Source organism: Brassica napus, chromosome A3 (genome assembly GCF_020379485.1).
Source record: "Brassica napus cultivar Da-Ae chromosome A3, Da-Ae, whole genome shotgun sequence".
Lineage (NCBI taxonomy): Eukaryota > Viridiplantae > Streptophyta > Magnoliopsida > Brassicales > Brassicaceae > Brassica > Brassica napus.
The window spans coordinates 21,308,318-21,322,766 of NC_063436.1; the positions used below are offsets into that span (position 1 = coordinate 21,308,318).

The 14,449-nt window shown below is 27.6% G+C and overlaps 2 protein-coding genes across 2 annotated transcripts; one reads left to right on the top strand and one right to left on the bottom strand.

Annotated features, from left to right (window-relative positions):
* Nucleotides 1-8,431: 8,431 nt before the first annotated feature.
* Nucleotides 8,432-9,990, top strand: LOC106439836 (actin-depolymerizing factor 5). The gene is made up of 3 exons (XM_013881369.3): nt 8,432-8,634; nt 8,720-8,979; nt 9,565-9,990. The coding sequence occupies exons 1-3, from the start codon at nt 8,614-8,616 to the stop codon at nt 9,713-9,715; spliced, it is 432 nt and encodes a 143-aa protein (XP_013736823.1). The 5' UTR covers nt 8,432-8,613; the 3' UTR covers nt 9,716-9,990.
* Nucleotides 9,991-10,143: 153 nt separating this feature from the next.
* On the bottom strand, nt 10,144-10,482 carry LOC106439837 (GATA transcription factor 25-like). The gene has a single exon (XM_022717342.1). It carries the CDS (start codon nt 10,480-10,482, stop codon nt 10,144-10,146), a length of 339 nt encoding a protein of 112 aa, XP_022573063.1.
* Between the last annotated feature and the right edge of the window lie 3,967 nt (nt 10,483-14,449).

A 14,449-nucleotide genomic window follows, 5' to 3' on the forward strand; every position in this document is an offset into this window, starting at 1 on the left:
TTTAAAAAAACCATTTAAACAAACCATCAAAATTTTCAATATTACACCAAATAAGAATATAAAGACCAACTATATTCTCTTCGTGTATAATGTGTTGTGGTAAGATTCAAAAAAATTAACTTACTTTACAGTAAGAAAAAAATTAGATTTTTAATTCTAAATTTAAAGTAAAAACATAACATTTTATAAAACTAAACAATTGACATAATAGTACAAAAATATGAAAAAAATCAAAATACTATCTGCGCGTAGTGCGGACAAGGACCTAGTTCTAATAAAACCTTCTAATAATGGCGTTCCCAAGTTTGCCACGAATATTATATCGTGATAGGTTTCTTTCAAGATCACTATACTTTATGAACCAAGAAGACAAACCCACCTAACTGTTTTGTACTCTAGATATCTGTAAATTTGAAATTCAAAAACTTAAATCTAGAAAATATTAATAATATATCTGTGTGAGTAACATAACCAACTACAAAACTCTTAAAATACGACCAAGATGCTAAGTTTTATAAGTTTTTTTTTTTTTTGCTAAACTGAGTTTTATAAGTTTCAAACTTAAAATTAATTGATAATTAGTGCCTGATCCATATTATTGATAAATTACTTGTGTCAATATCTAAATTTCCGAGGTTAAAGTTTATACTTTTGCACACTTTTAAAAATAAAAACCCATAACCCATTAATCTCAACTAATCTCATTATTCCCACTGGAGATAATGGATTTTCTAGGCATTATCGACAATCATTCATATACGGAAGCATAAATCAGTCCATGATTACATATGGATCGATTAACAAAACATTTTTGTAACTAGCTGAGAGGCTCTTATACAATGTTAGGTTTTATAGACTTAGAACTTAAATCAATTGAAAATGAGTAGATTTATCAAATTTCCTTATATTTTAGTTTACTCATGACTCATCCAATTTACGGTGTAAGAATTAATATTTTTACACTCATTAAAAATTAAGGTTCGGTCCTTTAATCTCTACTTATCCCAATTGATGAAGAATCAAGATAATATTTGGGGAAAAAATAAACAAATGATATGCTAAAAATAAAGTAAACTACCAAAGTATTCAATCACACTGCAGCCTTATTCGATACCTCCAAGCATTGCCATCTCAAATTATTTCTAGATCATGTTCAAAAAAAAAAAATATATATATATATTAACGGTATATTTAATAAAATAGTGAGGACAATATATAGAACTTCAGATTTTACTAGAAGATTTCATTAGCAGACTTTTGGAAAAGTCTGCTAAACGGTAATGCACTAGGATACTTCTCTAAAAGTCTGTCATACAAACTACCAGAATTGGTAATATTTTATTTTTCAATTATTGGTGTCTTAAATTCAAACAAAGTTATAGTTCAACTTAATGTACTTGTAATTACTCTCTAAAAGGGCAAGATATAGATCTTTAAATTCTGAAGTTTTTATTTGTTTGTGTGTTAATCCAAATAAAACTATATATTCAAACTCATTATGATTATATATGTTTTTGTAACAATTTTAGTTGTAAAAGTTCTAATTCCAAACATTATAAAGCATATTTGTGCTTTTGTGTGTTAGATTCAAATAAAACTATATATTCAACTAATTGTGTTTGTTTACTTCATATTTAAATTAAAATAATTTATTTTGAAGTTTCTCTGTTTTGAAACCATTTATTATTATTTTTGGATATGCAAATTTTTCAGATATGAGGATGATATTAGACTTCATTAGCAGAATTCTTGAGGAGGATTCAATAAGAAATCTACTAAATTAAAAGGAAAACTAAACATTTTAAAGAAATTTTACCAAAATTAGAAGACTTCATAATGAAACCTGATACAGATTTTGCACTAGCTGACTTCATCATGAAGTTTTCTAATTTTGGGTAAGAAGATTTCTCGAAGAATTCTGCTAAACTATACTGCACTTACAAATTTCTCGAAAAAGTCTTATATATGATGTATAGGGGCCTTCCCAATCATTCTTCACTTTCAGCTCCTGGATGTACAGTGATGAAACATGTAGAAACATGCTCTTCGTTTGACCGCTTATATAATGTTGTAAACTATACATCAACTTTGTCTCCAATCCAATAAATAAATAAAAGAACTCTTTCTCTAATTTTTTGTTTTTACTTTCAAGTTGATGTAACCATAAACTATTGTCTTCATTGGAAATAAGTGATTAAGAATCTGGTTATGCAACATAAAGGGTTGCTCATGTGTTGTCTCCCTATCAATTTAATTTAATTTAATTTAATTTAATTTGGACGATAATGATGATAACAAGTTATAGTTATTACACAAAAAATATAATAAAATTAAATTTTTACAAGTTAAACAGAATAACGTTCAAACATATCACACTTTTTAATATCACATAAGCTCAAAACACAACAAATAAATAATACATAAGTTCAAACATCTAACATCACAAATTTATGTTAAAATACATTAAAATATATTAGAAAACGTGAACATGCCATGTTCAAGAAATTTATAACAACATACTTCTCGACAAATCCGTTCTTATTAGTTAGAAACATAAATAAACATGAATATTAATAAATCATATTAACCATTAAGTTATAAATTTCATTCATGAGCTCTAATATTGAAAAAATATACATGAGTTAGCACAAAAATCTTAAATATTCAATATTCATTGAGTAAACATATTGATCATTTACAAATTACAAATAATCATTTACTCAATATGTTTCAATATTTGTTTTTATAATAACATTTAGAGGTCAAACTATTTCAATTCACCTCTATTTTTCTTATAAAATGGAAATGAGTATTTTACTCTGCATAAGAAATCACATTTTCTGTTTTTACTCTATGTTTAAAGATTACTATTTTAAGAAATACATTAAAGTACATCTCATCGCTATTATAATTGTTTCCTATTTTAGAGGAAAATAGAAAAACATATTGGATTACAATTACAGAAAAACAAGACAACAGTACTAATTAATCATTTAATTATGATTTTGGTTACACATAGGTCTTAAAAGTTGAGTGTTCCAGTACATGAAGAACCACACTCTCAATCCAAGTCGAAATAATGTGTGTATTATTTATTTAGTTAAATACTAATCAATATTTGAACCTTTGCACATAATTCTTCATGTGTTCATTATGGATATATGTGTATAAATTTGCGGGGGATTCACCAAAAATAACCTAAATTTTCAATAGAAATCCAAAAGTAAATCTCATATTCAATCAAATGCAAAAGTAACATAAATGGTTAGTAAAATTATCATTTATCTTTTATGACTAAAAAAAATCATTTTACGATTCTATCATTCTGAAGTATATACTTAACAAAGAACTCTAGTAGGTGCAGACTTCCCAAAAAATCTATTTAGTAATTGATCTAATAATATTATTTTTGAAAATGAAAATGAAAACAAAAATTGTTTTTTTTTAATAAATCATCAATATGTGAATTAATATGAGATATCTAATCTATTAAAAGAGAAGTACAAAATTAGATTACCCCTTAGTTTTTAATATATTTACACTTTCATACCACTGATGTATTAACCGGAGCTATATTTATGGATTCTTTGTCTTTAAAGGATTATAAATTGGTTTATCTGAAATTAAATTGATACTGCCAAACAAAAAAAATCGATATCACCCTAACAAAAACAATCGACATCACCCTTATATATACTTTCTCTTTTATAGTTATTCCATTGCTTAACAATCGATTATCTCTGTCATTTCCATACAAAAAAATTCACGGTATACATCAAAACTCAAAAGGTCAATCTTCATACTTATATATTAGGTTTTCTTTAACTTCATATAAACCAGACATATCCATGTTTCAAATTTAAGGATAAACAACTTAACAATTGCTATATAAAATAATTCCTTCATACTTTGAATATCAGTATACACCTTAATTATCATGATAAACAACGATTTTCACTAATCACTCAATGTCATACCTTGCAGGTCAATCAACGAAATATTTGAAATTATAATTTATACAATCCTTAAAAATATACATCTTTTTTAGACCCTCATCCTCACATTTAGTACAAACAAAAGTTTAACACAATAGCTACTGGCAATCAATATTAGTATGATTTAATGATTATCAATATACAGCTTTTTTAGATCTTGATCTTTTAATAATATAGATTTCCAAATATAATAAAAAAATATCTTACAAAATAAACAACTACTATTTAAAAGGATGTTTTAAATCCTCATCTTTTTCCACATCGATACATAGCATGTAACCAACAGATTTGGAAACCAAAATTTTTTTTTTTTTGTCAACCAAAATATACGTAAACCAAATCCTTTAAATCCAGCATATTTATATTACTTATTATATTTGGTAACAATATTTATATTAGTTATTTCAACAATATATAAAAATTGGTTCGCATAGTATTTTTGGTCCCTTAACTTGCGGGTCAGTCATCATTTATATTGTTTATTTAATATATCCAAATCTAACCATATTTGACTCATAGGTTCCGAAAAAATAATTATGCCAACCAATTTTTATATATTATTGAAATAACTAATTTAAATATTGATTATTTATACTGATTATTTTTTTGCTTAAAATTAAGCCCATATCTAATTAAAAAATATTTAAATATAATTGATACTTTCATTTTTTCTAACAAATTTTAATCCACATTTTTACAGAGTAACCGTAACAATCCAAAACCAAATAATGAAACAATGTTGCATATCGATTATCGAATCTTAAAGCATAGTAATTAAACTTGGTTTCAATGTGACAAACCAACAATGTGGAATTTAAAAGAAGTTTTGAAACTACTAAAAAAGAGAACGAACAACATCCACAATTTGAAATTGAAAACAATCATGGCTGAGACTATCAACAAGCTTGATATTTTTTATCATTTGATTTGGACCCCCAAAATCTACAACAAAAGAAACAAAAAGGGATTGTTAAGTACCAAAGGCAATCATATACTGTTAAAGCATTAAAAATACATCGTAGCCGAGTCTCAGACGAGCAACAAACTTAGACTTTTTGTGGCTTTTAATCTTTTGCTTCAAAGTCTACAAGAAAAGAATATAAAAACGATTGTTAAGTAGCATAAAATAATAATTATATATTTTTGAACAGAAAATGACATAATACTTCAGTTAAGTTCGGATCTATCTTCGGTTTTCAGATTTATCTGAGGCCGAATCCAAAGTCCAATGTATTTGACACTAGCCCAGTTCTGGTATTTTAATTAAGGGATCCAAAACCAAGCTATACAACCCACTTCGGTTCGGTTTTGGGTCTTATGCCCGACCCTGGTCTAAGTCGTCTTTGGTAATTGTGAATGATATATGTGATGTGTGTCAGTGTGTGTGAGATTCATAATGAACGTATTCATGATTTTTGGTTTCGTTATGTTAGGTAAGATATAGAGAATTTTATTTACTATGTAAATTATATTTTCCGTTTACCATGTAGAATCCTAGTGTGAATGAAATATAACGATGAATGAAATATATCGATTACATAAACAATATAAAGAGTTTGAAAAGGAAAAAGATACAAATATCATAGACTTCAGATATTTTTTTGCTGAACAAAATATTTTTATATGGGATTTTTTATTTCTACAGAAAAAGAGAGTAAATCTATTATATTTGAGCAATCCTTCATATTAGTCCTTTTTAATTTTTGTTTACCAAATAACTCCCAAGGATAAAAGTCCCCAAATTATCATTCATTAATGGGTAAAAAGAAAATTCTATCTTTATGTATAATTTTACTTAATTATTTATTAAATATATAAATAAATATTAAAATTCAAAAAATACTAAGATCAGAAATAATTTAAACTTTCTTGCAATTTTTTCGTGTGAATTTGAAGATGCCTTCATAAACGTTAAATTGGACTTTATGAATGTAACTTATATTTATATTTAGGAAGTTCTTCTTAGATGTGTATGACATATTTAGAAATGTTAGAAAATCCTTTCTAAAGTATATATTTACAATACTTAATATTCATTTATACAACATTTATGAATGTTTTCCTAAATTTTATAAAGATATTATACATATTTAAAAATATCTTTGTAAATTTAAGAAATATTTTATGTATTTAATAAAATTTTCTTATATATGCATATAAATCAAAATTTTTTTAAATATCATATACATTCACGAAAGTCTTCTTGAACTTTTGAAAGATGTTATACATATTCAAATTTGATTTACTAAATATACATATAATTAAAATTCACTAAGGTATTCATAAATATATATTCAAGAAGGTCTTCCTAAGTACACATTCAAAAAAAATATTTTTAAATAACCATCATGAGGTTTCGCTAAATGTTATTATACATATATAATATCTTCCTAAATTGTAGGAAGATATTATACACATTCCGTGATATTTTCTTAATTATGCATATAACACAAATACATAAATATACCATCCATATTCAAGAACGTCTTCCTAAAACGTCTTCTTAAAAAAAATCGTTTCCCAGAAAAACTATTTGGAAAAAATATTTCATAATTTTTCATCTAAACATTTATTTATGTTTATATATGTAAGAAAGTGATATAACTAGCATTCTTTTAAATGATAGCTAAAATGGTCATTTTAACTTTTGCCGATTTCTATAGACACATAATTACTAACATGGTTTTCAGAGTCTTAATTGAGTTTGTATTTTGATGACAAAAAAGTTCTTGTCCACTAGTTTTTTTTTTTGAAAAGGTTCTTGCCCATTAGTTTGAGAATAAAAATATGTTTGGAGGATATTTGAAATAATTTCTGATTATACTAACTGCCTATCTTTTTATATACAGAAAACAACTATATATATACATATTATAAAGTTGTTCTACCCCAAATCACACTTAACAGAAAACGAAATTAAATACCATTTTCAACCGAAATCGTATTAGACTTTCTTATCAATTTGATTAGAACTTTCTGAAACCAACAAAGTCTAAACACTGGAGAGGCAAATGCTAGCCGACCTCACGTGGCCATATATTTCCTTCTCACCTAATGTTGGAATTTAGTGTTTGGTATTTTGGAATGATCTGTTACGTCCCCCACATATAGTACGTTTGATTGAACCCACACACACAGCCGAACATTAGTTCAGAGTATATGCCCACTGGCAACCAATATACACAGAATTATATATTTATGTATGAAATTAACACACACACACACATGAAGAAATACGAATGTTGTGAAGTTTTCCACACGTTGTACCATACATGCACTGGACAATTCCATGGGAAGACTCGAACATTTTCAGGAAAAAAAGATATACTGGAATTGTGTTTATATATAGTGGCCTTCAACGTATCCTTGGGATGTATTAATATCAAATATTGAACTCTTTATGCCCTGGGCGACACACATGCATACATACCAATAGATCTTGAGATAGTATCTACAAAATTTATAACATAATAATTTTGATTAACATAGCATTCAAGGGATGGAATTGTACAACAATAAAAAGATTGATTTAAAATAAACTTTCGATACTGTGATCCAAAAATATAATAAGACTGATAATATGTAAATAACAACATATTTACTTTTGAATCGATCTTTAGAAAACTTTTAAATTGTCAACTTAGATAATTATTAAAGAAGTTGAAAAATAATGAAAACAAAAAGAGGAATAATATGGTAGTCTCAATCCTTAGCTTACACGTAAAGGGTCACTTGAGTTTTGAGTAACACGAAACTGCAGAGATCGATGAAATTGTGGGTGTTGGGTTACTTTGAGATCCACTACTACTATTCTTTGGGACCACCCTCTCCATTCCTAGCGTCACAACTATTTTTGTGTATATTAATTGCATATAGGCATTGACCCATTTCCCTGATCCCTATACTTTTTGTTTCTTTCTATTAACATGATGCGTTTCGTCGTTGCTCAACCCTGTAATCATAGAGGTGAAGACACTACCGACGAGAATGTTTTCTAAAGAATTGCTTTAAAGAAAGAATGTTTTACACCGATCATAAATGTATAATATAGCTCTTTATCTAAGACAAATAAAAAAGGAATGAATAATATAAGATATATTGTTTCACATGCATAACAAAAATGAAAATTTTGACTATTTCTGATTCGTTTTCCATAATTTTCTTTTGGTATATATCCGAACCAGCCATTTGAAATACCACGTTTAAAAATAAATTTTTCTAAGTTCTTATACTTGCCACCTTTTGTGTTTGGGTCAACCCATTACTTATCATCTAGATGGTGAAACTAAGACGCATTTTTCTTTGTTTGATTTTTTTTATGTGTTCAAGTTGTTTTTTAAAGAATAAGTTGTTTAAAATTACCAATATAGATTGAATAATGAATTTGTACATCAATTTTTTTTTCATATATATTTGCACTGAGTAGTTTAGTTTATGCCCACGGGTAAAATTATTCCTTCTAACTAAAAAGTTGAAGGGTAATTTTGTAATACTAGAAAACTAATGATCGCATCTGCATAGAGGTAACTTTATTATATAAAGAGACCTCAAAGTCATTCCATTTTAACGGAAAAGCTCTCCACGCCAAAAAAAAAGAGACCCCAGAATATTAGCAACAATGGCGATGGCTTTCAAGATGGTAGAAGAATATTATTGTTTTTTCTTGCATCTCCTCGTAAGATTTTTCATCTGAATTTGAAACTAAATATCATCTGATTTTGCAGGCGACGACGGGGATGCGAGTGACGGAAGAGTGCACGAGCTCATTCTTGGAGATGAAATGGAAGAAAGTGCACAGATACATCGTGTTCAAGATCGACGAGAATTCCCGTAAAGTCACCGTTGACAAAGTCGGCGGCGCCGGAGAAAACTATCAAGATCTCGCTGCTTCCTTACCCGTGGACGACTGTCGCTATGCCGTATTTGATTTCGACTTTGTCACGGTCGATAACTGCCGCAAGAGCAAGATCTTCTTTATCTACTGGTTAGTCGTCTTAATTAACTCCCAGAACTACAATATTTACCTTTATACCCTTCCAGTTATTATCACTATTAGTAGTCCTACGGTCTGTTTGAACGGTTCAGTTCGGGTAAATACGGTTTGCACAAAGTTTTGCTCAACTGAACCAAAACGTTAGTTTGGTAGGCTAGTTGGTCAGTTCGAATTTTTAATTAGGTTTTGCTTTAATTTGGTTAAAAAATTTCAGATTATTTTGGTTATATTTTGTTATTTCCGCTAGTTCGATTCAAAATTTTAATACAGTATGATTGTAGTTAGGTTTAGTATAAACCGGTATAATTTCATTATTATTATTTTTTTAAATTGATGTTTTTTACTACAAAACCTAATCAGAACTTATAAAAATCTATCGAATGGAGCTGAACTGGTAACCAAACTCTAACACTAACCCTTAAGAATCGGCTGATTGAGTTCGGCAGGATTTGGTTAGGCGAAGTCACTGGTAAAGGTAAAATAGATATTTCGTAATATATATTAACATGCACCGGCAAAAAACATTCATATGTGCTGCAAAGGTGAAATTGTAATTACATTTGTTAACTGTATTAGGTCGCCGGAGGCATCAAGAATAAGGGCAAAGATCTTATACGCAACGTCGAAGGCTGGGCTGAGGAGGGTTTTGGAAGGGATTCACTATGAGCTTCAAGCTACCGATCCAACTGAGATGGGATTCGATATTATCCAAGACCGTGCCAAATAAGTTAATCAAAAGAGTATAATATAATATGATCTGACTGACCCACTTTGTCGATAATTATCATTGATCAGGTATCAATTAATGTTAATTATTGGTGGTTAGTGCTTACTTTCAGTCTCACCAACAGCACCCTTTAATTATGTATGTACTGATGTTGCTTTTTTTTATGTTTCATTGTTATCTCCTTTTGTCGGTTAAGCACACATGAAAAGGAGTGAATCTCTCCCAAATCTTAATAGAAACGATATCTATATATATATAAAAATGTTTGCTTCTCTCTTGTGCTGCCACGTCACTAAGTCGTGCATTCTGGGAGCGACACCTGTCCACTTTAACAAAACTCACCATTTCATTTATTTAGCTTTATAATCTGTTCGGACTTTTTGTTTTATAAAGCCCATTCGTCGTTTCTAGCACAAAGGACAAAACTTTCAACTACCAATACGCAAAGTATTAATCTTTTCAGGACCAACAGCATCGAAAACGTAAACCTGACCACAGAACGAGATCGTTAGCTCATTAGCTCCTTCCATCGGCCGGGAACCTAGCAATTCAGAGCCCTCGAATCGGTGAGGAACCAAGTGAGAGCCATCGGGGATCAAATCGGAGGCGGCATAGATGGAATCGGGATGAGGGATATCGTCCATATCGTCGTAAGGAATGTGACCGGCGGAGGTTGCGGAGGTAGAGACATGGTCTTCGCCAACGGTGGCGGAGCTGCTACCGATCTGATTAGGGTTAATCTCGGGTTGGGTATGGTGACCAAACATCGCGAGCTGCCTAAAAGAGAAGAGCTTTTCACATTGATTGGAAGCGAGAGATGAAAGTGGAGAATAAAACCATAACCCTAATTGCAAAAGAGAGAGAGAGAGAGAAAATTGGAGAAAAGAGTAGTACAAAGAGAGATGGTGATCGGCGCGTGTGGAGGAGAGGGATTGGCCGTCGTGGATCGGTGACTTTAGAGGTAAATAAATCGCAGCAACTTCTGAGATCACCCTACGACTTCACTCCACTGGACTTTTCACATGTTGGCTATTGGGCCGTTCAATTATGTTTCCAAAGCCCCCATCAAAGTTCACTTTTTTTTTTGTTATAGTTTTAATATGTTTTACATTTATATTTGCATTATTAAGTTTTAAATATTTTAACAGATTATTGTTTTAATAGATAAGATAATGTTATTTATTTTAAAATAAAGATATAACTCAAGATTTAGAAATATGAATGGTTAAACATTTATTTGAAAAACAAAAACAAAGCAAAAATATTTATGGTTTGTGTGAAAAAAAAACTCAAAATGTGGCAACTTGCTGGATTGTTTTTTGCATTACTTTTTTCAATTATGTTTATTAAACAATTAAAATACTCTTATAGTATGGAACTAAAGTACATTTGCCCTACTAATAATCATCACGTTTGAAGAAAAAATTGTATGTGATAATCAACTTCTTATGGTGTTGTATAAGAAATTTAAAAGTCTCTTGCATTAAAAAGAAACATTGATCTTTTCCCAAATCTTGCGATTAAAAAATGCAGAACCGTTCAAAACTTTTGTAAGTTTTTTGTCATAAAATGAATCTTTGGAGAGATTATATTCTCATTTATTTGGTCGTAAATATTTTTCTAACCCATATAAATAATTTTTTTTTAAAAACTCAAATGATTAAAAATGAAAAATTCTTTACAGTAGCCTTTGACTAATAAAAAATATACATAAATGTGCATATTAAATATATAGTTTACGCTATAAATTAGGATTAAAAGTCCTGTAAACAATGTAAAAGTTTTAAGTAATGAAAATCCGAATAGTGTATCTTAGTTCAAATGAAATTTCATGTCTCTTTAAAAAAATCAATTTTATGATAATGGGTCTTCCAAATCTTGACAACAAAAATATCTTGGTAACTGATCTTTTCTGCAACCAAATAGGTGAATAAAAAAGAAATACCATTACGAATCACTTATTCCGAAATCTGAAATTCCATGTTTAAAAGTTAAGGCCAAGCAGAAAATAGTTTAGATATCATCATATTTGTCCGTGACAAATAATAGAGTTTACTCTACCAAAACATAGTATCACCCGACTATAAACTTAAGAAATGGAAGCGTTGAGCACCAAGAACTGGATGTCTGATGTTTGAACTGTCAATCTCTCATCAAAGCTGACAATTTCTTATTGAGAATTATGCAAACTAGATTTTTTAACCGCGCTACGCGCGGATAAGATATTATATGTATTTCTTAATTCTAAAAAATAATGTATAATATTGTATTATATTATTTAAAGAATAAAAAATAAGACTACATAACATAAATATATTTTTTATATTTTCTTTGTGGAAATCATTATGTTGTTTGATTGTTGTACTTAATTCACATATTTGCATAGATATTTGTGATAGATGAATAACTATATTTTTATTATCAGTAAATAATATATATTTATTATATAATATAAGAAAAATAGAATTATTTACTTTTTAACAAACTTGTCTCATGTTGGGGACTCGGTTATAGACATATCATATTCGAATGAAACATTTTTACACTTATCAATCTTCTTAACAATCAAGAAACAAATCTGAATATCAAAATTCATACGATCTCTTTGTGGAATAACTGCTCTGAAGAAATTGAATTTATGTATCAAAAAAGACTGGAAATGGATGTGCATATGTGTTATCTAAGTCAGCTTTACAAAAAACTATTTATAGTTCATATATCATTTATGTCCATCCTATTTTTTTGTCCATCATTTCTTAAATATCTTGAAATAAGTAATGCTAATTAATAATAAACTTTTTGCTCACAAAATAAAAATCAAATTTGTCTAATTATCGCTTAATTTGTCTAACTGATATATGTATTTCTCAATTCTAAAAAAATAATGTATAATATTGTATTACATTATTTAAAAAATATAAAATATGACTACATAACATAAATATATTTTTTAAATTTTCTTTGTGAAAATCATTATGTTGTTTGATTGTTGTACTTGGTTCACATATTTGCATAGATATTTGTGATAGATGAATAACTATATTTTTATTATCAGTAAATAATATATATTGATTATATAAAATAAGAAAAATAAAATTATTTACTTTTTAAACAAACTTGTCTCATATTGGAGACTCGGTTATAGACATATCATAAACGAAGGAGACATTTTTACAGTTATCAATCTTCTTAACATTGAAAAAACAAATCTACATATCAAAACAATATCTCATACGATCTACTTGTGGAATAACTACTCTGAAGAAATTGAATTTAGGCATCAAAAATGACTGAAAATGGATGTGCAGATATGTTATCTAAGTCTGCATCACAAAGTACTATTCATAGTTAGCATTAATGTCTATACTATTTTTTTGTCCACCATTTCTTAAACATCTTGAAATAACTGATGCTAATTAATAATAAACTTTTTGCTGGAAAAAAAATCAAATTTGTCTAATTATCGCTTAAATATTTTATTAATATGGTCTAAGAAGCTTTTAAGTGATATCATAGTTTAATTTATTAGTTTTTTTGTTAAATTTTAGAGGTTTTTGTATTTAATATTTTTTTTCATATTAAGCTTCTATTTCTTTCACAGAATTGATATATATATATATATATATATATATATATATCATAAAAATTACCATCAAATCAGTTTTACTTATTTATTTTTTTGTTTTAACGAAAATACATTTTTTAAATAATTTAATTTAAAATAAAATTATATATTAATTTGCTGTATTTTAACAATTTTATTGATTTAATTAATTTGCTTTGGTGGATAACTTAAAAAGTTTTCATATGAATCGGGGAAAGCAAGCTTATGTTGTTATATTATATTTATTTTGTGTATATAGAATCTATATATAATGCTAGTGTAATAAAGAAAGAACATTATTTTTTTGTAACTTCAAAAAGATACATTATTACAATTTAAAATGAATCAAAATTGAATAAAATGGTAATTAAATATTTGTAAATCTAATTGTTTAGTTGGATTCTCATGAAAAAAAAATCGATTGGTTAAACAAATGTTTGAAAATTTGTTGTGGTAATGTTTTGTCTATAAATTATAAAATTTATTAAATTAATATATTTAATTATTGCATCCTTAAATAATATTTTATTAAGACATTAGAAAAATATGTTTTGAGTTGTTTTGTCAAATTGTACAAAAATCTATGCTTTTTCATATTTGTAACTTCAAAAAGATACATTATGACAATTTGAAATTAATCAAAATTGAATAAAATGGTAATTAAATATTTGTAAATCTAATTATTTTTTTATCTTGTTTAGTTGGATTCTCATGAAAAACAATCGATAGGTTAAACAAATGTTTCAAAATTTGTTGTGTTATTGTTTTGTCTATAAATTACAAAATTTATTGAATTAATATATTTAATTATTGCACCATTAAATAATATTTTATTAAGACATTAAAGAAGTATGTTATGAGTTGTTTTGTCAAAATTTTACAAAAATCTATGCTTTTTCATATTTGTCACGAAAATTTATATGTTAAACTTACTTTTACAAAATTCTTAACTTTGTCACGAAAACAAAAATCTATGTTTTTTCATATTTGTCAACGTTCTCACACTTTCTAAGAATATATTAGCTTAGTCACTTACTTATTTTTTTTTTACAAAACAAAGTATCGGAGTTTTGAAAGTTGAATTCATATTATTGTAAATGTACATAAGAGTTTGTGATTATATACTTAGT